General features: G+C 40.2%; 1 protein-coding gene across 2 annotated transcripts in view; it reads right to left on the bottom strand.

Annotated features, from left to right (window-relative positions):
- SMG6 (SMG6 nonsense mediated mRNA decay factor) overlaps positions 1-22,148 on the bottom strand; it is a 214,824-nt gene extending 192,676 nt beyond the window's left edge. The window contains exons 1-8 of one of the 2 annotated variants that reach the window (XM_090257748.1): positions 21,971-22,148; positions 17,940-19,677; positions 17,183-17,375; positions 16,585-16,695; positions 13,612-13,718; positions 13,274-13,352; positions 8,950-9,060; positions 8,323-8,535 (exon numbers count right to left, since the gene is read on the bottom strand). In XM_090257748.1, coding sequence (XP_090113874.1) covers positions 8,323-8,535; positions 8,950-9,060; positions 13,274-13,352; positions 13,612-13,718; positions 16,585-16,695; positions 17,183-17,375; positions 17,940-19,677; positions 21,971-22,058 — 2,640 coding nt within the window. In that variant the 5' untranslated portion in view covers positions 22,059-22,148. The remainder of the gene's footprint in view (positions 1-8,322; positions 8,536-8,949; positions 9,061-13,273; positions 13,353-13,611; positions 13,719-16,584; positions 16,696-17,182; positions 17,376-17,939; positions 19,678-21,970) is intronic. The other variant, XM_090257749.1, reaches the window with a different exon arrangement.
- Positions 22,149-22,180: the final 32 nt, after the last annotated feature.

The following is a 22,180-nucleotide window of genomic DNA, read 5'->3' as shown; positions in this document are numbered from 1 at the left end:
GGTTAATAATTAGGCATTTTTTTCTCTTCTGATTTCCCAGGTTAGTGGGCATTAGCTATTTCCAATCTAAATGCTGTGCCCTGTAAAAACATGCAGGAAGAACATATCCTAAGATGTTTACAGTGATTATTTCTAGGCGGTAAAAACATACTGTTTATCTGCATTTCCAATTTTTTTTCCAGTAAGCATGTATTGGCTTTGGAAATCTTTTAAAGCAATAAAAATATCAAAATGAAAAGAAAAAATCTTTGTACACAAACCCAGTGGCAATTTCCTCCAATAGCCAAGACACAAAAAGACTATCTTCTGTATGTTTGAGTTCAGAATGCCTAAAGCACTGTCTAAAAGTGTAGCCCTCGCCCTGGCTGGTGTGGTTCAATGGACTGAGTGCTGGCCTGCAAACCAAAGGTTTGCTGGTTCGATTTCCAGTCAGGGCACATGTGTGCCAGGTCCCCAGTTGGAGGCATGCAAGAGGCAACCACACACTGATGTTTCTCTCCCTCTCTTTCTCCCTTCTTTCCCCTCACTCTAAAAATAAATAAAATCTTTAAAAAAAATAGTATCCCTCAAATTTTAATCAGCAAACTATGGGGCAAAAAATTCAGTCAACTTCTACCCTACCAAATTTTTAAAAGCTTTTTAAATTTATTGGTTTGAGAGAGAGAGAGAGAGAGAGAGAGAGAGAGAGAAACATAAACTTGTTGTTACACTTATTTATGCATCATTGGTTGACTCTAGTATGTACCCTGACTGGGGATCAAACCAGCAACTTTGGTGTATCAGGTATGCATTCTAAGTAACTGAGCTACCCTGCCAGGGCCCCACCCTACAAAATTTAATGAATGGAATGGTGTTGCTTTTGCTGAATTAACAATATATATACAAGTAGGCAATGTGAAATTCCAGAAAGAAATTATTCCCAGAATAAGCCCACTGATGACCACCCATGCATACCAAGCACCCAACAGGAAAGTAGTTACAACGAAAGGCTCAGTCTCTCTAACATTCCAACTTTCTTACATTATCCTCCAAGTGATCACAAATTTAGATACCCTGCCAACACCCCCGCCTCCCAACCATGTCACACTTCCTCTCTTTGCCCATGCTGTTCCTTCTACCTGAAACAGTCTTTCCTCACACTGCCTAGTTAAGTTTTCCAGGAAGCCCTCTGAATTTGCTCTAAAGGAGAGCAAAACCCATGCCTCCACCAGGACTAGACCAAGTGCCCTTCTTTGGGCTTCTGCGGTAGCCAATGTATACCTCCCTCAACACTATAATACAGTCAGTCCTCATTATTTGTGGATTTCCTAACTGTGAATTCATCTACATGATAAAACCTTACTAGTAACACCAAAATCGATACTCATGGTGCATTCCCAGTCATTTGTGGACATGTACAGAGGGCAAAAAATTCAGGCTGCCCAGTACACATGTTCCCAGCTGAGGTCAAACAGGTGACTCTGACTTCTTGTTCGAGCTCTCATACTGTAAGCAATTATCCTTTTCTGGGTCTATTTCGTGTCACATTTTTCGCATTTTTGTGGTTTTTGTTGGTGATTTCGCTGATTAAAATGGTCCCCAAAAGTAGTGCTTGACATGCTGTCTAGTGTTCCTAAGCACAAGAAGACTGTGATGTGTCTTATGGAAAAACGTGTTAGACAAGTTTTGTTAGGGCATGACCTACAGTGCTCCTGGCCATGAGTTCAATGGTAATTAATCAACAGTATTAAATCAGGTATGTCTTTAAATGAAAACATACATAAAACAAGGTTGAATATTTATGAAATTCTTATAACCAGAGGCTCATGGGAACTTAACCTGCATTTTTCTTAGGAGCAATGGTTCAGTGTTCACTAATTCAGTGTCTGTGGCAACTTTATAGAACATATAACCGATGCAAATAACAATAATTGACTGTATACTGAAACATTCTGTTTATGTAGCCATCCCTTCAACTCAACCAGATGCTGGCAAACTAGGCCCACAGGCCAAATGCAGCCTGCTGCCTGTCTTTATAAATAAAGTTTTACTGGAACACAGTGTATTTACTCGTTTATGTATTGTCTATGGCTACTTTAGCTCCACAACAGCAGAGCTGGGTTTCTATAACAGAGACCACATGACCTGTGAAGCCTAAAATATTTACTCTCTTGCCTTTTTAAAGAAAAGGCTTGTTGACCCATGCACCAGACCCTAAGCTCTCAAAGGAAATACCACTGTCAGAATTGCTTTTACAATCCTAGCACAAAGCTGGCACAATAAGACAGGTAAACTAAACTTTAGTCTCATTAAGCACTGGACCTGGAACACAGCCTTCTACTCCAAAAACTCAGGGGTGACTGCATTAAGTTCCGGACCTGACCAAGTCCTTAAAACAAAATAAATAATGGAATGTGACAGAAGAACAAGGAACGAAAAGGAGACAATATGATTTGGTGGGTGAAATAAGCTGAGAAATTCAAAAAAGAGACCAAATAACAGGTACGTATTAGGAACTACTGTACAGCCCAGTATGAACACCAAAACACACATTCAGAGGAGCAAAAGAGAAGATTAGGCAAGAGTCTGGCCAAATATACAATGACATCTCTAAAGGCATCTTTCTATACACAGCACAAAGCATGTTGTTAGCTTCAATAGTCACAGTTGGTTGGGGAAAATGCTGGAAATGGTAAACCAAACCATGTCAGAACACAAGAACTCACTACAGTTAGAAACAAACATCTATCAAAGGCTCCCGTTCTCATTTGCTCATTTTTCCACAGTAGACATGCACGTATTATATTCTATTCAAGATGCTAATGAAGCAATCAGGTCTGAGAAAATCCTCAGCAGTTGTATCAGATACTTTTGCTTTTCAGTGTAAAAATTATGTCTGATGCTATAACTTAATATCCTTAATTAACTCACTATCAGCAAGAACTCATTTGCTAAGCAGTACTCTTTTCTGATTTCCAAAGGGAACTGAGGCACAGCAGAAGACACATCTATTAAATAAGGAATACTTGGAACCCTGGTGACATTAAATTTGAGTGGCCTAGCTGGTAGGGGAAGAGTTTAAATGGCAGTCTCAGTAGTTTAAGAGGATTCCACTTACAGCTGAGGTTGGCAGTCCCCTTCCCAGGTTGCATGTTCAACACAAACCACATGTCAAGGCTGAAAACCAACAACCCACAAGCTAACCCCCTGCAGTCTTTCAAATACACAGAGAGATCCAAAGCCCATGCTTGGCAGAGAGATAACAAACTACTTGGGACTTTACTATCATTACTAATAACCACCTGAAGCCAAATTTTGTTTCTTATTCATGGATCTGAATTTTAGTAGTTTATGCTAGAAACCCTCTGGGAGTTGGCAAAGGAACAATTCCTATTAAGGCTAATCACCCAACAAGGACAACTAAAATGAACAAGCAATGAACAGCATATATTTAAATTAAACTCAAGTTAAATAAATGACATACATCTTTCTTTATAATGGAATATCATGCAGCCATAATAAAAACATACTAAGAAAAGATGTTCTTAGACAGTGGAAATATAGTCAGTTCTGCTATAATGCTTGTTTTGAAAATAAGAATTCATTCCATTGTGATTAGCATATTAGGGAACAGTATGACCATAACACAAATTTTACATTTGCTTGTGTGTGATTTTGTTCATGAGAAATACCGGGTGAACACAGAAAACTGAACCCAAATACACAAAACAGGTACCATAGTTCACCACGTGAACTCGTGTTGAGCCACACCTCTCCACACCTGGCACTACACCTGCCCATCTAATATCAAATACCCACCACTTCACAATAACTCAGAAGCTGCAGTCCTTCTGAAGCCTACCTGTATAGGCAAACCTCATGCCTTTTTAAAGATAGTATTTACATTATTTCTTAACCAATGAACATGTATAAAATTGTACAACTGTTTTATTAGGTTCATATCTTTTTAAAAAACGTCACTGAAGAAATTTTTGAGTGTTTTCCCCAACCCCATTTTCCTCATAACCTCTGTGGTTCTTATTGTGTGATTCTGGATAGTGCAGTGATTTTTTAGAAATGTGTGTGCTGCATTATAGCAGAACTGACTGTATGTCCAAATGATAACTTAAAAAAGCAAACTGTAGATAAATATATATAATATAATCCCATTTTATTAAAAATATATTTTATGTGTCTGCAAGTATGTGTGCATACGTACATACATATAAATGCTTACAAAAAGGTCTGGAAGAACCTCCCTCAAATAGTTAATAGTAAGCCCTGGCTGCTGTGGCTCAGTGGATTGAGCATCGGCCTGCGAACCAAGTGTCGCTGGTTCGATTCCCAGTCAGGGCACATGACTAGGTTGCACGTCAGGTCCCCAGTTGGGGGCGCGAGTGAGAGGCAACCACAGTGATGTTTCTCTCCCTTCTTTCTCCTTTCCCCTCTCTCTAAAAATAAACAAACAAACAAATAATTTCTTAAAAAGTGTTAATAGTAGTATCTCTGAAGACAAGAATATGAGGGACTGTCACTTTAAGTACATTATTGTTCCATTTAGATACAATGAATTGGGGGTACTACTGCATTTTTAAAAATTCCCTTTAAATCTTTTCAGTGCTAGAAGTACTTAAAAAGTGATCATTACACAATCTAATCCTCCTGCTTAAAATCCTCAATACATGAAAACTTCTCAATATTTATAAAGGATCTGATCCCTCCTATATTCTCTATAGCTTCATCCCTCACTGTTCTTCCCCTCATTTACATATTCAATTAAGATTTATTTAGAATCTTCTACATGTAGGCACTGGGGATAAAGCGGTGAAAACTACAATAGATATGAACCTCACTCTCACAGAACTTTGAACCTAGCAAAGGAGAGACCTTAACCAACAACAACAAGGCTGCACCTAAAATTACTTAATAAGAAATGTGATATTACAAAGGAAAAACAGGCAGTCTCAGGAATCAGGAAAGGCTTCCCTGGGAATGGAAGTGATATTTATGCTGAGGATTTAAGGGTAAGTAAGAATGGGACTGATAGAGAAGAGTATTGCAGGCAGAGAGAATGTGCAACAGCCAAAGGGCCAGAAAAGAGGTTGGGTCCTTTAAGGAAAAAGCCAGTATGTCCAGAGAACAACAAAGAGGGAAAGCAAGGATACAAGGTCGGCGGCAGCAGGAGCTAAATCATTTGAGGTCTATAGATTATGCCAAAAATTTTGGAGCTAAATCTAAGAGCAAACAGATACAACTAAAGACTTTCAAGTAGGAAAGTGGCATGATCAGGTAACTCATTTGGGTTACTATCTAAAAAGAAAGGGCTAAGGAAGACCAGAAATAAATGTGGAAAGGCACTTAGGAACTTCTTTCAATAGTCTGTGGATTACTAAAGTGAGAACTTGGACTAGGATGGTGGGAGTGGAAACACAAAAAAGTAGATGGATTCAAATTCTGTTTAGGAGGTAGATTCAATAGCTCTCGGTATGGACTGGATGTGGGGGTACAGGAAAAGAAGAGGTAATTGACTCAGGTCTCTAGCAAGAGCACTTCCCGCATCCTAGCCTCCAGCCATACTGAACTATTCACAGTTTCCTAAGCCCTGATGCCTCTCTCAAGTGTTCATGCCTCAGAGTGGAAGTGCCCTTTCCATCATCCTTCAGCTGCAAAATGCTTCTTCATCCCAGCTTTCCCTAACCATGTTCTGATTAGTTGCTTTAATTGTGTGCTCCCTCAGCCTCTCATGTTTGCATTTACCACAGCCCTTGGCACACTGCATTATAATAATATATTTATGTTCCTGGGTCTTCCCCACATGACAGAGTGCTCCCTGAGGTTAAAGATCATTTTTGGTTGTTTTAATCTCTGTATCCCCAATGCCCAATCACTCAAATATATGTGGATAAATCCCCACTCTCATCAACTGTATGTTCTGAGGAACAGAGAAAGCAAGCCTAATGTAAGAAATAAAAAAATATGGGAAGCTGAGTTGGGCCTGAGAAAGTTAAAAAACAAGAAAAAAAAGAAAGGCAGTGTGGTTTCCTGACTGGATAAATGAAGAGCCATGAAAGTGCACACTTCTACCTCAAGTGCTGGTAGTCTAGAACTAAAAGCCCAAACTCACAGACGTAAATTTGAAAGAAATTAAGGGAAGTAAAAATTACCCAAAAATGATGTATGGGCTGAAAATATATAAAGTTTCACAAATAATTTAGAAAACAAAATTACATTTTACTCTACATATATGAGTAATTATTTAAATTTTTACTAGAAATATATATTCACATATCATTTGTATAATTAAAAATAATGAATAAAATTATAATGGATTCAATGACAGCTCACATGCTGAAAATGTGTTCTCTGTGATGCATACAAGAATAAACACACAAATTTATAAACACATTACTTAAAAAATAAATAAACACCTAATGGAAGAGAAAGATCTATAGAAGATTAGTTACAAGCTTTGTGAGGAATACTCCCTAACCTTTAGGCCATGGCCAAAGAAAGCCATAAAATGCTTTCTCATATTGCTATTGTTGCTTTCATTTTAAAGATTGTTAAGACAGTGGGGCTAACCCAATAAAACAATTTATCTTATTCAAATAGACATCCAGGGACTGTAATATCCAAACTAGAAGAGGGCAGCAGTGAGGGAGTCTACTACTGCAGCAACTCCTCAGAAGCACCTTAACATATGGGGACCCATGCACACTATGGCATATAGGAAGTTGATAATTTCATTTATATGCAATGACTTTTTCAAGTCATCCACAAAACAGCTAAAGACTAAGAAGAATATAGGAAGATAAATGAAAATTTTAAATTAAACCACAAAGGGAAAGTCCTCCTATTCCATCATTGATTCATTCTTAGCAGACACCCATGCCTCCAACTTCAAAGACAATACAACATAGAAGACATCAAAAAGGCCCTCCCTCATCTTCCTCCTACAATACCCACAAACCTATCTGCAATCCCTATTATTTATTCCTCCTTTCCCTCAAGCATAAGAAAGAAGGATCTCTCACCCTCTTCCAGGTTAATCCTTTTAACTTGTGCTCTGAATCTCATTCCCTTCCCATCCTCTGCAAGGACCTCCCTCTGACATCTATTTCCTTTCTTAGATCTTTAACCTAGTTATTATTCTGTTTTTTCCTAAAGTGACTATATCTACTCTTATGACTTCATTATCATCTATAAAAGGATATCTCCAAATATCTTCATCTCTGACGTAGACTAGTCTCCTCAGTTTCAAATATCTGTTAGCCTCTGAAACTATAAAAATTCCAGCCCTGGCTGGTGCAGTTCAGTGGATTGAGTGCCGGCCTATGAACCCAAAGGTTACAAGTTCGATCCCCAGTCAGGGCACATGCCTAGGTTGTGGGCCAGGTTCCCAGTAGGGGGTGTGCAAGAGCCAACACACTCTGATGTTTCTCTCCCTCCCCCCTTCCCCTCTCCCTAAAAATAAATAAAACATTTAAAAAATAAAACAAAACAAAAATTCCAACATATCCAAAACTAAACTCAGCATCTTTCTCCTAAAACCAAGTCCACTAATAACAACTTTATTCCCTATCTCAAAGAACAGACCATCATCCACCCTATTCCTAAAACAGAACCCAGGTGTTACTTTTGACTTCCTCTTCTCCCACGGCTCCTCATGCCCAATCAAGGCCTTTGGCTATCTACCCCTTTAATATACCTCATATCTATTCACTTCTCCCAATCTCCAAAGCCATTTCCTGGTTAAGATCCTCTCCATATCTTAGATTACTGTAGCACCCATCTACTATTCTTATCTCTAGTCTTACTCTCTTCCCCAAACTCTTCACAAATTTTCACAGGCAGCCACAGTTGTATTTCTAAAATATGTATGACATGTTATTTCCTTACTTAAAGCATTTAGCAGCTACCTACTACCTTCAGATAAAGGTCAAATGATTTATTGCATGACCCTTCAAGATCTGATCCCAGCTTACCCCACCACCCACTCCACTATGAATTTTACTCTCAAGGCATAATGAACCAGCCATTTGTAGTTTTCTAACTACTATGCTCTCTCTTCCTAGCTTCACCAAAATCCCACATAGAATCCTAAAACATAAAATTGATGACCCAAACCCAAACCAGCAAAAACTTTTTATCCTATACTAAGTACAGCTTCACTTAGAAAAATTATCTACTAAATTCTACAGTGCCACATAGTGGTGAGAGAGGGAAGTGCATAGTAAGGATGAAGTGTGCAGTGACTGTGCAGTGTACCTGATAGTAGTGTGTACCAGGGCAACCATACTCACTCAGCTCATCTTGATCATTACATCACCCTCGGGAACTTACGTCAGTGGGGCTCAGGCTGCACAGCCCATTCTCCTGCTCAGAATTCCTCCCAGACTCAGTGCCCTGAGAGGTCCGGGGATGGGATGGATGAATCCAGATCTCCAGGCGAGTAGTGTCATCTCCAACATGCCGAAAAGTAGACTTCTTTCCTTTGCGCCACTGGTCAGGGCTCAGTTCAGATTCCTCATGTTGCTTCTTTTCCATCTGTTCTGCCTATACAACATACAAACACTAAAGCTCAGACTCCACTGGGTTTCAGCTAATAAAGACAAGTGCTTACCTCACCTGAGTTTGTTGCCCAAGGACTATAAAATGTAAAAACTGCCAAAGCTCCAAAGTAGCAGTTAAAAAAAAAAACAACAAAAAAAAAAACGGAGTGGAGTACCATCTGCTTTGCCTCATAAAAGTCATTAATTCTATAAACTAGATGTTACAGAACCTGTACACTCAAAGGTCCCAGAGAGCTCTCCTAAAGATGTGTTGGTCTTGCATAGGGAATGATTGACTCCCATCAGTACAGCCCAATGAGACTCCTTGAGCACATTATTAGTCAATCCCTTAAGGACACAGACAGTAAGAGAAACATATTCTTCTAAGAAAGAATGATTCCGCCTCATCCCCACTCACCTTTCGTTTGGTCTCTTCAAACAAGCTCATGAGACTCTCCTTGGCAGTCAGAATAGGGTTGCTGGCAGCTAAACTGCGCATATAGTAATACACAGCATCAAGCTTCCTCCTCTGTGGAAAGAGGCCAGAGATGCTAAGTCAACCAATTTTCTTCCTGAGTCCAGCCTAAGTCAGCTGACCCAAGAAACCCTACTATCTTTTCCAACCTATCCCAAGATGTGAGAAATTCCAATAAGAAAATTGAAATGTTATCCATGGAAGAAGCCATGCCAATTACATCAGAGATCTCTTTTTGCACAATACTATTCCTTATATGCAGAGATACTCTAAGAGCCAAGTATTCATAAGGGGGAAAAAGAATAAAGAGCCTCATATAATATAAAAGCCGAGTATGTCTGTTTTTAGAGAAATGTTCAACTCATCTAGTAATTTATTTATTGCTTTTAAAATTTTTAAATAACAATGGCAATATAATTGAGTAAGCATAACTAAATATGAGACAAGTGGTCAGCACTTCATAGATATTATCTCTAGCCCTGGCTGGTGTGGCTCAGTGGATTGAGTGCCACCTGTTAACCAAAGGGTCGCCACTTTGATTCCCAGTCAGAGCACATGCCTGGGATGCAGACAGGGTCCCCAGTTGGGGGCGCACAAGTGGCAGCCACACATTAATGTTTCTCTCCTTCTTTCTCCCTCTCCTCCCCTCTAAAACTAAATAAATAAAAATCTTAAAAATATATATAATAAATAATAAATTGTTTAAATGTAGATATCTCTAAACCTAAGGACACTGCCACATAGTTATTATAATTATTTCCATTTTAGACATGAGAAAATGGGAGTTCTCAAAACTAAAGAGAATTATATTACCCTGAAATTCTACTTCTGAGTATATACCCAAAAAAACTGAAAGCAGGATCTTAAAAGAGATATTTGTATATTCATGTTCACAGCGCATTATTCATAATGCCCAAAAAGGTGAAAATGTCTACTGAGAGATAAAACAAAATGTTGTATATACATACAATTGAATATTATTTGACCTTAGGAAGGATGAAATTCTAATATAAGCTATAACATGAATAAACCTGAAAGATACAATGCTAAGTGAAATAAGGCAGTCATAAAGACAAACACTAAATACTGTATGATTACACTTATGTAAGTACCTAGAGTAGGCAAATGCATAGGAATAGAAGTAGGATAGTTGTCAGTGGCTAGGAGGGAACAATGGGGAATAGTTGTTTCATAAGTACAGAGTTTCAGTTTTGTAAGATGAGGAAAGTTCTGAAGATTGGTTGAACAGCAATGTGAGTGTACTTAACATTACTGAACTAAGATGGGCTCTGACTGGCGTAGCTCACTTGGTTGGGCATTATCCCACAAACAGAAATGTTGATGGTTCAACTGCTGATCAGGGCACATGCCTGGGTTATGGGCCTGGTGCCCAGTCAGGGACGATTGATGTTTCTATCACACATTGATATTTCCCTCCCTCTTTCTCCCTCCCTTCCCCAATCTCTAAGAATAAATAAAATCTTTTTTAAAAATGGGTAAGATGGTAAATTTTATTTATGTATATTTTACAATTAAAACTTTTAATATTTTTAATTTTAAAAAGACTGGGCAAAGGACTTGAATAGCCATTTCTTCAAAGAGCCAATAAACATATGTAAAGATGTTCAATATCATTAGTTCTTAGGGAAATGCAAACCAAAAACATAATGAAATACCACTTCAGAGTCACTAGATTTGTAGGTTATCAACAAACTAAATCTGTTAGGTGTGACAGCTCTACCTAAGATACAGAGGAAAACACAGAAGCCTGTCAAGTTGAGAAGACAGAGAAGTAAGGCCCAAAAGAGGGAACAGACCAAGGTTCCAGTGGGAGAACTAAGCAACGAGAAGATAGCCAACCCAACAGATGAGGAGAGAGCAAACCTAACAGATGAAGAGTTCAAAACACTGGTGATAAAGATGCTTATAGACTTGACAGATATGCTGGAGTATGGCAAACGCAGAAGGGAAGAAGGGAAGGCTAAGCTAAGTGAGATGAAGGAAAATTCACATGAAACCAATGGTGAAGGAAAGAAAGGAAACAGGTTCGAATCAATAATTTGGAACATAAGGAAGAAATAAACAGTCAATCACAAAATGAAGAAACAAGAATTGAAAAAAATGAGAGGCTCAGGAACCTCTGGGACAATTTGAAATGTGCCAACATTCGAATCATAGGGGTGCCAGAAGGAGAAGAGGAAGAGCAAGAAATTGAAAACTTATGTGAAAAAATAATGAAGGAAAACTTCCCAAACTTGGCGAAGGAAATAAGACATACAAGTCCAGGAAGCTCAGTGTTCCAAACAAGATGGATGCAAAGAGGACCACACCAACACACATCATAATCAAAATGCCAAAGGTTAAAGATAAAGAATCTTAAAAGCAGGAAGAGAAAAGCAGTTAACTACCTGCAGGGGAGTTCTCATAAGACTGTCAGCTGATTTCTCAAAAGAAACTTTGCAGGCTAGAAGGGATTGGCAACAAATATTCAAAGTGATGAAAAGCAGAGACCTACAGTCAAGATTGCTCTGTCCAGCAAAGCTATCATTTAGAATCAAAGGGCAGATAAAGAGCTTCCCAGACAAGAAAAAGCTAAAGTTCATCATCACCAAATCATTATTATATACAATATTAAAGGGACTTATTTAACTAAAAGATCAAAACTATAAACAATAAAATGGCAATAAATACATATCTTATCAACAATTGCATCTAAAAAAAAACTAAGCAAAGAAGCAGAATAGAGACAGAATTATGGCTACGAAGAGTATTTTGATGGTTGCTAGATGGGAGGGGGGTGTGGGGGAATGGTGAAGAGGTGAGGGGATTAAGAAGTACAAATTGGTAGTTACAGAATAGCCATGGGGATGTAAAGTACAATATAGGAAATGGAGAAGCCAAAGAACTTAATACACATGACTCATGGACACGAACAAAGGTGTGGGGATTGCCTGAGGGAGTGGGGGCGTGCTGGGTGGAGGAGAGCAAAGGAAGAAAAATTAGGAGAACTATAATAGCATAATCGATAAAATATAATTTTTAAAAAATTAAATTAAAAAACACCTTAAAAAGTAATGAAAATGTCTTGGAACTAGACAGTTGATGGTTGCACAATATTGTTAATGTACTAAATAGCACTGGATTTTACAAACAATAAGTTACTTACAAATAAATGATTATATGTTATATGAATCTTACTGCAATTTTTTAAGCCATTGAGAGAAAAATTAATTATTTTCTAATTAACAAGAAATATGACAATTCATTCAATAATTATCAAGAAGACAAACTAGAAAAGGAGACAAGAAATGAGAAAGAAGGAAAAATAGTAGATAAGGAAAAATGGGAGAGGAAAATAAAGCTACAAAGAAGTATGAAAAAAACATCACAAAGAGAATAGGACAGAGGTAAAAAGCAAAGAGAGATTCAATACATTCTGAAGGTAGTATATCATTAAACCACATTACTTAACAATTTCAATCTACAATTATCAGGTATTTCTTTGAATCCTTTGTGGAATAAAGAAGAATAAATTATATTAACTCAAACATTATTTGAGCAATGAATTTTACAGCATTAAGAAAACTCTCCCCCGCTAATGGGCATGTTAGCTGCTTATACTTGAACATTTGGTACCTACCATTGGCCCCCACCCTTCCCCTTCAATTCAGCTTCCTCACTAGGAGCTCTGTCAGATCCCAAGGCCGTTAGAGCCACATTTAGAGGACTTTGGTATGATCCAGAGAGGTGTGATTTGGCATTTACCGTGCTTCTGCTGAGGAGACTCCTTAGGTGAAAAGCTAAGAGGAATAAAGGAATGATATCAAGGAAGGAAACAAGGATCTGAGTATTTGGGGCTAACTGAGGACTTTAAGAGGGAGAGGTAGAGGGAGTTTTATTTTCCTTCCTTCTAGAAATAAGTAACCCAGTCAATGAGAACTAGGAAAGGAAGCTAGACAAGATTCAGAGCAGAAGCCTTGGTCAAAAACAGAGTGGTTTGGCTGGAGGATGAGAATTCTTCAAGGAATGTAAGTGCAGTGAAAGTGGACAAAGTACAGATTCGTATGAAGTGAGGGATCGCTGACAACTTACCTCCAAAGTAACAGCAATAAAAGGAGTTTGAGGATGGGAGACACTAAGGGATATATTTTGGGTTATAGTATTCTAACTGAATAGATGAAATCTAGCTCCAGGAGCTGATGATATAAAAATTCATAGTTCTTAGCTACTGCCTGCAGAATTCTTCCCCTGATACAGTATTTCTTACCGTATACACTGCCAGCAGAGCCAACTGGTTATAGGGGCGCCCATTCTTGGGAGCAATGTGCTGGGCCTTCAGGTACCAACTGGAAATAGAAACAGTTTAAAAAAGTGCTAGTTTCATACCAGCTCTTTCCCAATTCATCACCTGATAGTCCTTACTACTTAAGACATAAGCTGGAGTGTTAGATATAAGCCTGGGGTGGTAAAGTATGACTACACAGACCAACAAGGACACTTGTAGGACACCCATATGGGAGGCAGATCAGGTGGCCCATTGTTCTTAATAGGACTTAGCTCAAAGCCACATAGGGAGAGAAGCAAATGTACAAGAGGCAAAAGTACCTGCGTGCTTTCCCGTAATTTGCTGTGTCATTGGCTTGCTCCCGATACCTAGCAATATCTCCTTGACAAATCATACACCGCTGGGCACTGATCAAGGCATATTTTACCTTTAGGAAAAACAATCAGTTAATAGCATACCCAAGAAATTCTAATTTCAATGCCCAAGGACAGGGACGGAGTCAAAACAACAGAGCAGCATTAACAAGGCATTAGTAGTCCTCAACAAAGTAAAAAGTTTTTTTCAGTCTAACCTTAACTAGCTAAAAATAAATAAATAAATAAAAGCTAACACTGTGATGAAAAATTTACTAAGACAGAGTGGCAGAAAGGAGAGGGGTCATTCTTATTTTGAGTCCCAGGCAAATGGAAGAAAACATTCTGAAACTCAGAGCCAGGAGGCCTGACTCTCCATGTAATAGTTGTATGATCTCAAGTAGGTCTCTGGGACTCAGTTTCCTCATTTGAATGTAAAAATACCTATTCTACAGGGTAACTACAGGGAATAAATATGAAATACTTTATAAATTTTAAAATGATATACAAATATTAAGACAATTGCTTACTCTGCTCTCCTGCCATCATTAGTCTTTTTCTCCTCAAACTATTAATATCACATTGTGTTACTGCATTACATCCCTGTGCAAAATAATTCCCTAAAACAGTAAGTTATCTTTTACCAAATACCTATAATGTGACAGGACTGTGGAATAATATATATATATTCTCACTGATGGACTTGGCATCTGTCACTCAGTGAGAAAACAAAAGAGTAAACCTTGAGCAACCTCAAGACATGTGCCACACCTAAAAACCTCCCTGAGGACATCACTTCATAATATGTAATTCCACTCCACCCAACACAAAAAATTACCATGTCCCTGAAAAAATAACAAAGCTGCAAGGAGAAGCTCATTTACAAGCTAAATAACTAGCTCCTGCACACCAGCCTCCTAACACATAACTCAAACAAGTGCCTCAGCAAACTTATATATCACTATGTCACCCACCTGCAGAGTCCTGACTATTCCACACATTCTATGAATGAACGCCAAGAACCCTTAGTATTTAATTGATAACCACCAAGAAAACTAGTTATGTTTCCATACTACAGCCACTTTACCATCTCAATAAGGGGAAGAAAAAACAAATTCTGCCACAGGCTCTCCATTACCCTAACAACGACCTTGCTCATGTCTTCAGCACCATTGCCCACCTTACTCTCTGTGCCTGTCAGACTAGACTTTCTGCCATCCCCCTAACACACCCTGCGCTTTCCTACTTCAGGTCCTTCACATATACTGTTCCCTCTCCCTAGAATGTTGTAGTTCATGCATTTTCACATACATCTTCACCTAGCCAATGTCTCAGGTATTCAGCTTCAGCTTAACTGTGACTTCCTCAGTCCTCTGTGATCCTCTAAGCCCTTTTACAATATATACCCCCACAACATCCTCTGCAAGAGTCATAGCATCTGCAATTCCTAATTCAACATCTGCACTCTCCCCTAATCAAACTCTAAATTCCAAGAGCTGGGACTATGGCTTTCTTGTTTCACAATGAATTAATTGTGTATGCCTAGTATGGCACCTGGCATGTAGCAGGGACTCAATAAATACTTGCTGATTAATAACAGAGCTTATGCAGATGGAGCAGAAAAGTCAAGAAGCCTCTGCTCCATAAATCACACCCCTTTCTCTAATGAATCTTTAACCCTTTCCTTTCCCCAGGCCCTTTCTTCTCAATATACAAATATGTTCAAGTCTCTCCCAGCTTAAAAACAAACTTCTCTTGACAGTATGTTCTCTTTTAACTACTGTTCCCCTCCTTGCCTTTATAGCCAAGATTCTTAAAAGAATGGTCTGTACTACTCTGTCATTATATGTACTGCCCTACTTCTCATTCATTACAATCTGGTTTCCATCTTCTCTAATTACAATAACTTGTGATAAGGCCATCCAATCCAATGAACAGTTTTTAGTAATATTAGCATTTGATGATTCTATGGCACTTGACAAATTTACCCAGCACCACCACCTTGAAATCTGATAACCTCACTCTCTGTCCAGCCTTCCCTCTATCCCAACTTCTGCTTCAACTATCACCTATATATACATTGATGACGCCTCGATCTGTATCAAAAGCCCAGCTCTTTCTCTTAAGCTGCAGATGGACCAGAATATCTATTGGTTCTTTTTCAAGCTCCTCCACCTAAGCATATCCAAAACTGAACTAACCTCCTCCTTCCCAGCCACTCTCCTAGGCCACAAACTGGGAGATGATCTAGATTCTTCATGCCTCCAATCTCATCCTTCAGAGTCAGCCAGTAGTTCAATTGTTTCCCTTATATCTTTCCAATCTGTCTCCTCTTTTCTACCTGCAATACCTCCACTTTCATTCGGGTCCACACCCCGACTCTACTACTTCCACTCTTGCCCAAACTCATCCATTATCCAGAGTGACTGGTTGTAAGAACACACCTATGATATCCATTTCTTGGAAATCAATCAATGGTTCCTCAGTGCTTTCAGAATACAGCCCAAATTCTTCAAAAAGAATTTATGATCTATCCCTTCCTACTTCATTTTCTTTATTTCCTATACAGCTCAACTCCACATTACAGACACCAGCATACTGAACTTCCTGCACTTTTCCAACAAGGCCTGATTCTTTCTCACTGTGCCCTGTATTGAATCTGCCCCTTCTGCTCCTATTTATTATTTCAAAACTCAACTTGAAAGTCTCTGAGAAGCTTTCCTTGACCCCATCCACCTAAATTATATCCACTTCCCTAATATTCTATATACACCATTATCACAATACTTACGACATTACAATTATTGATTTAATTTCTCTGTTACCTCAATGCTTCATTTTTGTATCCTTAACACCCAGCACAGTGCCTAGCACATAACTAACACTGGATAAACACTTAACTAAGTGAATAAATAAATTTAAGAAAAGAAACTGGCTTACTGTTTTGTGTAATGGTTTGCTGCGAATGGCAAGACCATCCATGTAGTCCTCCAGTTTGAACTTGTAAGTTACCTGTAGCTTTTGAAGCAAACTATCAAAGAAATCACTACCCTATAAAGAGAAAAAATAAGAAATTAAAAAATAAAAAGCTGAATCAGCCAATTCTGATCCAATCTACCCATCAGAAACTAGGGCAAGTGACTTGACAGTTCTACTAAAGCTCAGCCATCTGATGCTAAGGGAGGCATATACAGTATTTAGTGGCCACCAACTAAACAAAATACAAATTCATAGCATAAGCCACTCTATGGTTTTAAATATATGAACATCTGCATACACACTCTTTCCCCACCCTCCAACCCCCCTACCCCTGGCTAAGAGATTCAGAAAGCTTCCAAGCTCAGAACTGACTCCAATTGTAATTTATGGTCTCAAGGAAGCAAAAGTAGTATAGGTAGACCAAAACCTAAGAAAAGAGCATACAGATTTTTTTTTTTATCAATGTTGTTATAAAATATAGTATTTCAGGTGGTAAAAATCCATCACAACTACAGGATGCTAAGGCCTTTTTCCTGAGGACAAAAAGATGATGGTTTACCTCATCCAAGAGTTCCAAAAGTCTGTTCCGAATCTGTTCTGGATTATCAACATTCGAATCCTTGAGAAGCTGCCTGAACTTCTCAATCACCTGATAGAAAGCATTCTTCCACAGGATCTGATCCACATTCTGATTATCAGAGAACTCAATATCTAACAGAATACAGCGCTCATATAACTGCAGCAGTTCAGCTCTGGAATAAAATACATGCAACTTCTAGCTCCAAATACACCACAGAAAAGGCTAGACCCAAGATTTGAGCTTCCTCCAAATTAAACATCTTCCTTGGTAGGAAATCCAAAATGCCACCAGGTATAGTAATCATTCTAGCTTCTTTTCTGCACAGTAGAATGCCATTTTAAAAATAGTTAGGTCTAGGAAAGTTTTTTTTCCCCATATGCCTCCACCTAAATTTAACAGCTGACATAAGATGTTCACAAGTTATATGTTGTTCATTTCTTGGCATTCTGAAAACTCTTTCCTTTTCCATTTCCAGAGTCCATGTTTTCTTAAGGTTAATATTTTTTTTCCTTAAAGAAAAAGTGGAAAGCATAATAATCTCTAAGACTAGAAACAAAATTTTCAGTTGTTTTTTTCCAATTGCCCCTCCCTTACAAAAATCAGTGTGAAAAAGAGATAACACCCAGTGGCTTACCTAAAAGGTTTCTAACTTCCTCAGCCCTAGAAGCCTATACACCTCCCAGCTTATCCCCATTTCCCTTTAGCCAGGATGGAGCACTTAGTTTTGGTGTCATACCTAAGCTGAGCCATCTTTTCCAGGCCCTCAGGACTGATGCGGTCCCTGGAGAGCAGATTGCTGAGCTGCAGTTCCTGGTTATCAGCCACCCGGAGAAGCCTATGTAGTTCCTGTTGCTGTATGTTCCTCATGTGCTGCTCCATCTCCTCAGGACTCATGGTGCTGGGAGGGAGAGGACTACAAACATACTGTCCTGACGGAGTCGGGTAGCCTGGGTAGTAAGGCCCTGGGTACACACCATTTGTAGGGCCCACAGGGTACTGCAGAGGGTTATAGCCTGTGTAAGGATACTGGGAAGCAGGGCCTGGTGTCCGGGGGTAATAATAGGGGTTGTCAGAGTTCTGAAACTTATAGTAAGATGCTTGGGCCTGGCGTGAGTCACCCCAAGATGTAGGGCTGACTTCATCATCAGTGTCCAAGAAATGTAGCTGCGGTGTCTGGCTCTTTAGAGCAGGTTTCTGATCAGGATTGTTTGGGTCCCACAATCGTCGAGTGGTGCCTCCTCGTCCCCAACTCCGAGATCCCTTACTACCAGATCCAAATAAAAGCCGAGGTCCCAAAGGTGTAGACTCTGGAGAACCAGGTGAATTGACAGATAGGGTAGTATGGGCAGGCAGAATCAGAATGCCACGGCCACGACCCCGAAGTTCTTGTTTCAGGTTTTTGGACTCCTGGTTCTCAGAGCCCTTGTCCCCACTGCTCAAGCCTTTATCAGGCTTTATCCTATCCACATCCTCCCTGGCTGACCTCACTGTGGGGGAATCTTTGTTCATGGTTTCTGCATCAAAAGTGACACGAAGAGTACCTCGGTTTTCTTTACCATTGCTTTTCTGCTCTCCTTCCCCATGGCCAGACCAACTTCTTTCTAAATGTTTCTTCCTTTCTGAGCTCCTCCTGGGTCCATCAGACTCATCAATTCTATCCTCATCTAAGGAGTCAGTTGAGGACATCGAAATTTGCTTCTTCAGTTGTGGCCTCAACTTGGTCCTGTCCTGGCGGCGGCGGCGACATCCATTATCAGTCAGGCCAGCCCCCTCAGCACTGTTGTTGCTACCAGCTGAGCTGGTACTGCAAGTGCGGTAGCGGTTCCTTCGTTTGTCTGAGCGGGAATAGCGCTTTGCAGAACCCAGCTTCCCCTGTGCTGTGTCTTCATTCATTTTCATCATCCCCTCCCCTTTTTCAATCCTCTTTCCTTTTTCTCCCTTTGCAGCCCTTACTCTGTTACAATTTAGGCTCCTGTGTGCCTCATTTTTGTCTGGTTTATTCACAACATCCTCTTTCATATGTCCCCTACATTCATCTTCCTCTACTTTTAGTTGTTCTACCTGGTTGAGGATTTCTTCCTCATCCAGCTGGCTAGTCGATTCTTTGGTAACAGTCTGCAAACGTCTTCCAGGCTGATAGATCTGCATGTCAGGTTTCTTTGTTTTCTTAATTTTTAGACTTCTATCCTCTTGTCCAGCAGTCCTAGGAAAGGACTCCTGTGCCTGAATATTTTTTGGATCCACAGGACCATTCTGCTGTTGGTTGTCCAGTTTCTTGCACACGTCTTTGATGAGCTGTGTACCATTTCCAACAGCAGAAGAATCTTTGTCATTAACAATTTCATCCTTAAATTCGTCACTCCTAGGGGGTTCCTTGATTTTAGGTTTGTTCCTTAGTCGTGAAAGACCAGGTTTATAGATTTCCAGATCTGGGCGCCTGTTATCTTTGCGTTGCCTGGGCTCCTTCATGTTTTCTGTGATGTTGGAGAAAGTGATGGGGAGGAAAGGAGGTAAGAAAAAAAGAATAAATGAGGAGAGAAGGGGGAAAATGTCATTCTGGTAAATTAACAGGAAAGTCAAGCAAGAATTACACAACAAAATGCTACTATTGATGAACAAGGAAGGAAATTTCTGCAGAAGCAGAAATTCTAATAAGTTTACAATAATTGTTCAGCAACTAACGCTAAGAACTTGTGTTGTAGTTACCTATACCCTGGATAGGGAAATAAGAAAAAAAAATACTGTAGTACCAAGTCATATGTGGATCCCCAAGACTCTAAACTACCCCATCACTGTCAGAATAAAAGATCTTCAAACATTTAAGCATTAGACTATTCTCTATTACAGAGCCCTAAGATCCATCGTAGTCTTTTTTTCTTTTGCCTCTAACGTTTTCCAGGGTGGCTAAGTCCTTTTAACATACTAGTAGGAAAAGGGGGAAAAAGAAGAAAAAGCAGGGTATGCAAAACAACCCACGGTTCTGGACATCTCTGGAGAAAAAAAAATTGCAAGTCCAGTCTCTGAACTTGGCCAGAAAAATCCTCTTCTTCAGGACGCCATTCATATACCTCCTGAAGAAGCAAACTGGAAGTAGTTCCTTTCACATTCTTCAATTCCTCTCATACTCACCAACTCTCTAATAGCAGCCAGTAGAATTATTCCAAGAAAATACTGCTCACACTATCACCATTGGAATACTGAGACTAATTGCTACTATGATGATGGAATATGAGAATGAAAAAGTTCCATAAGAGCTCTTTCCCTGGAAGATGATGAAAGTATTGTGACATGCTCTCAAAATACCAAAGACTGGGGGCACTCAAGAAGAGCACAAAGCCCTGGCTGGGTAGCTCAGCTGGTTAAAGCATCATTCCAATATACCAAGGCTGCAGGTTTGATCCACAGTCAGGGCACATAAAAGAATTAACCAATAAATGCATAAATAAGTGGAAGGACAAATTGATGTTTCTCTCTGTCTCTCTAATCTAAAATCAATATATAAAAATTTTTCTTAAAAAAAGGACAAGAGCACAGGACTTCAGAAACCACTCTCTAGGCTCCATGAACTTAACGACAGATAAGCAAGTCTCTATTTTTTCTATTAAGGGGAGAGACTACTACAAATAGCCACTAAACATTTCAGTGGGAAAGTGACAGGAATTAGTGAGATTACAGAGCACACAAAATGGAATGCCATATAAAGTCCTAGTATTGTTCTCTAAACACCAATGTAAACAAATCCATAATAGGTATCATATGCTGCAGCATTTACACCTATGGGCAAAAGAAAACAGAAGAAAAAACAACAACAAAAATCTCTGATGTTTAAGATACTGCTCCAGTACCTTCAGAAGTTTAAAAGACTGCTTCATCAAGTATGAATTAAGTAAAGCAGTTTAAAGTCCAGAATAGCTCACCTTCAGCAGTCTTTGTAACTTAGGTGAAGTGGTGGGAGGGAGAACATCTACTACTATGTTCCACAGCAGAGAGAGAAAACAACCTGAATAATCCAATTCAGTTGACCAACAAAAACCAATTTTACAGACTTTGGCCAAAGATCTGCAGAAATACAGCTACCATTCTACACAACTCCACTGTGCCTAACAAAGGAGGGGGAAGACACTAGAATCTTCGTAGAAGCTTTCCTGATGTGGCTTTAACTTGCAAGTTGAGCATTTTGATAAAAACAGCTGCCACACATGCCAAGGCCAAACCAGAGTAGAGTCAACTCTCTGAGGTCCTGGATCCCTCTGTGGCGCAGTCTTCAGAAGCCTGCCTTGGGGTAAAAAAGTTCAGCAAGGAAGTTCCGAGAGTTAAACCTTCCTCCACAATTTCCCCAGGTCCTCTTTAACGTTAAATAGATGACGGGGCAGGCCTGCGAACGATTCCTCTAGGAACGCTACACCCCGGGGCCTCCACCAGACCCCAGAGCCTACTCCTTTTCGTGTCTCCTGACGTCTGGGAATCCACGGGCTGGTCTGAGAAGACTAGGGCAATGGGGGAACAGTCCCCTTCGCTGTAAGAAAGGGGGGCGGAGGCAGGCACTCAGGCAGGGCTCTTCCGAAGGGGGCCCGAACTGGCTGAGCGGAACCCCACACAGGCCCTGGGGCCGGTAGGGTGGGGAGGACAGCTCTCGGCCCTCCGCCCCCAATGTTGGGGGAAGGGGCGGGGGCTCCGGAGCGCCGGGGACCGAGCGGGGAGGAGGCAGAGGAGGAGAGGGAGGCGGGGCGGGCAGGCCCGGCCCAGGAGCTGGGCGGTGCGACTCACCTCTGCTCCCGGCCTGCGGAGCCAGAGAGGCCAGGATCCCTCGCAGCTCCGATGCGGAGATCCGGACACGCTCCAACCCTTCCGCCATCTTCGTCACTGCTGCAACAGCTGCAGCTACTCCTCCACCGCCGCGCGCAGCCAGGAAACCACGACGGACAGGCGGCGCGCGCGCTGACCCACCTCCCACCCTTTTCCCCGCCTCCTCCCCAA

The sequence above is a fragment of the Furipterus horrens genome, unplaced genomic scaffold (genome assembly GCF_987537825.1).
Source record: "Furipterus horrens unplaced genomic scaffold, mFurHor1.1.pri manual_scaffold_11, whole genome shotgun sequence".
Classification (NCBI taxonomy): domain Eukaryota; kingdom Metazoa; phylum Chordata; class Mammalia; order Chiroptera; family Furipteridae; genus Furipterus; species Furipterus horrens.
The sequence above is the reverse complement of the archived record's forward strand: the minus strand, read 5'-3'. Positions and strand labels throughout refer to the sequence as shown.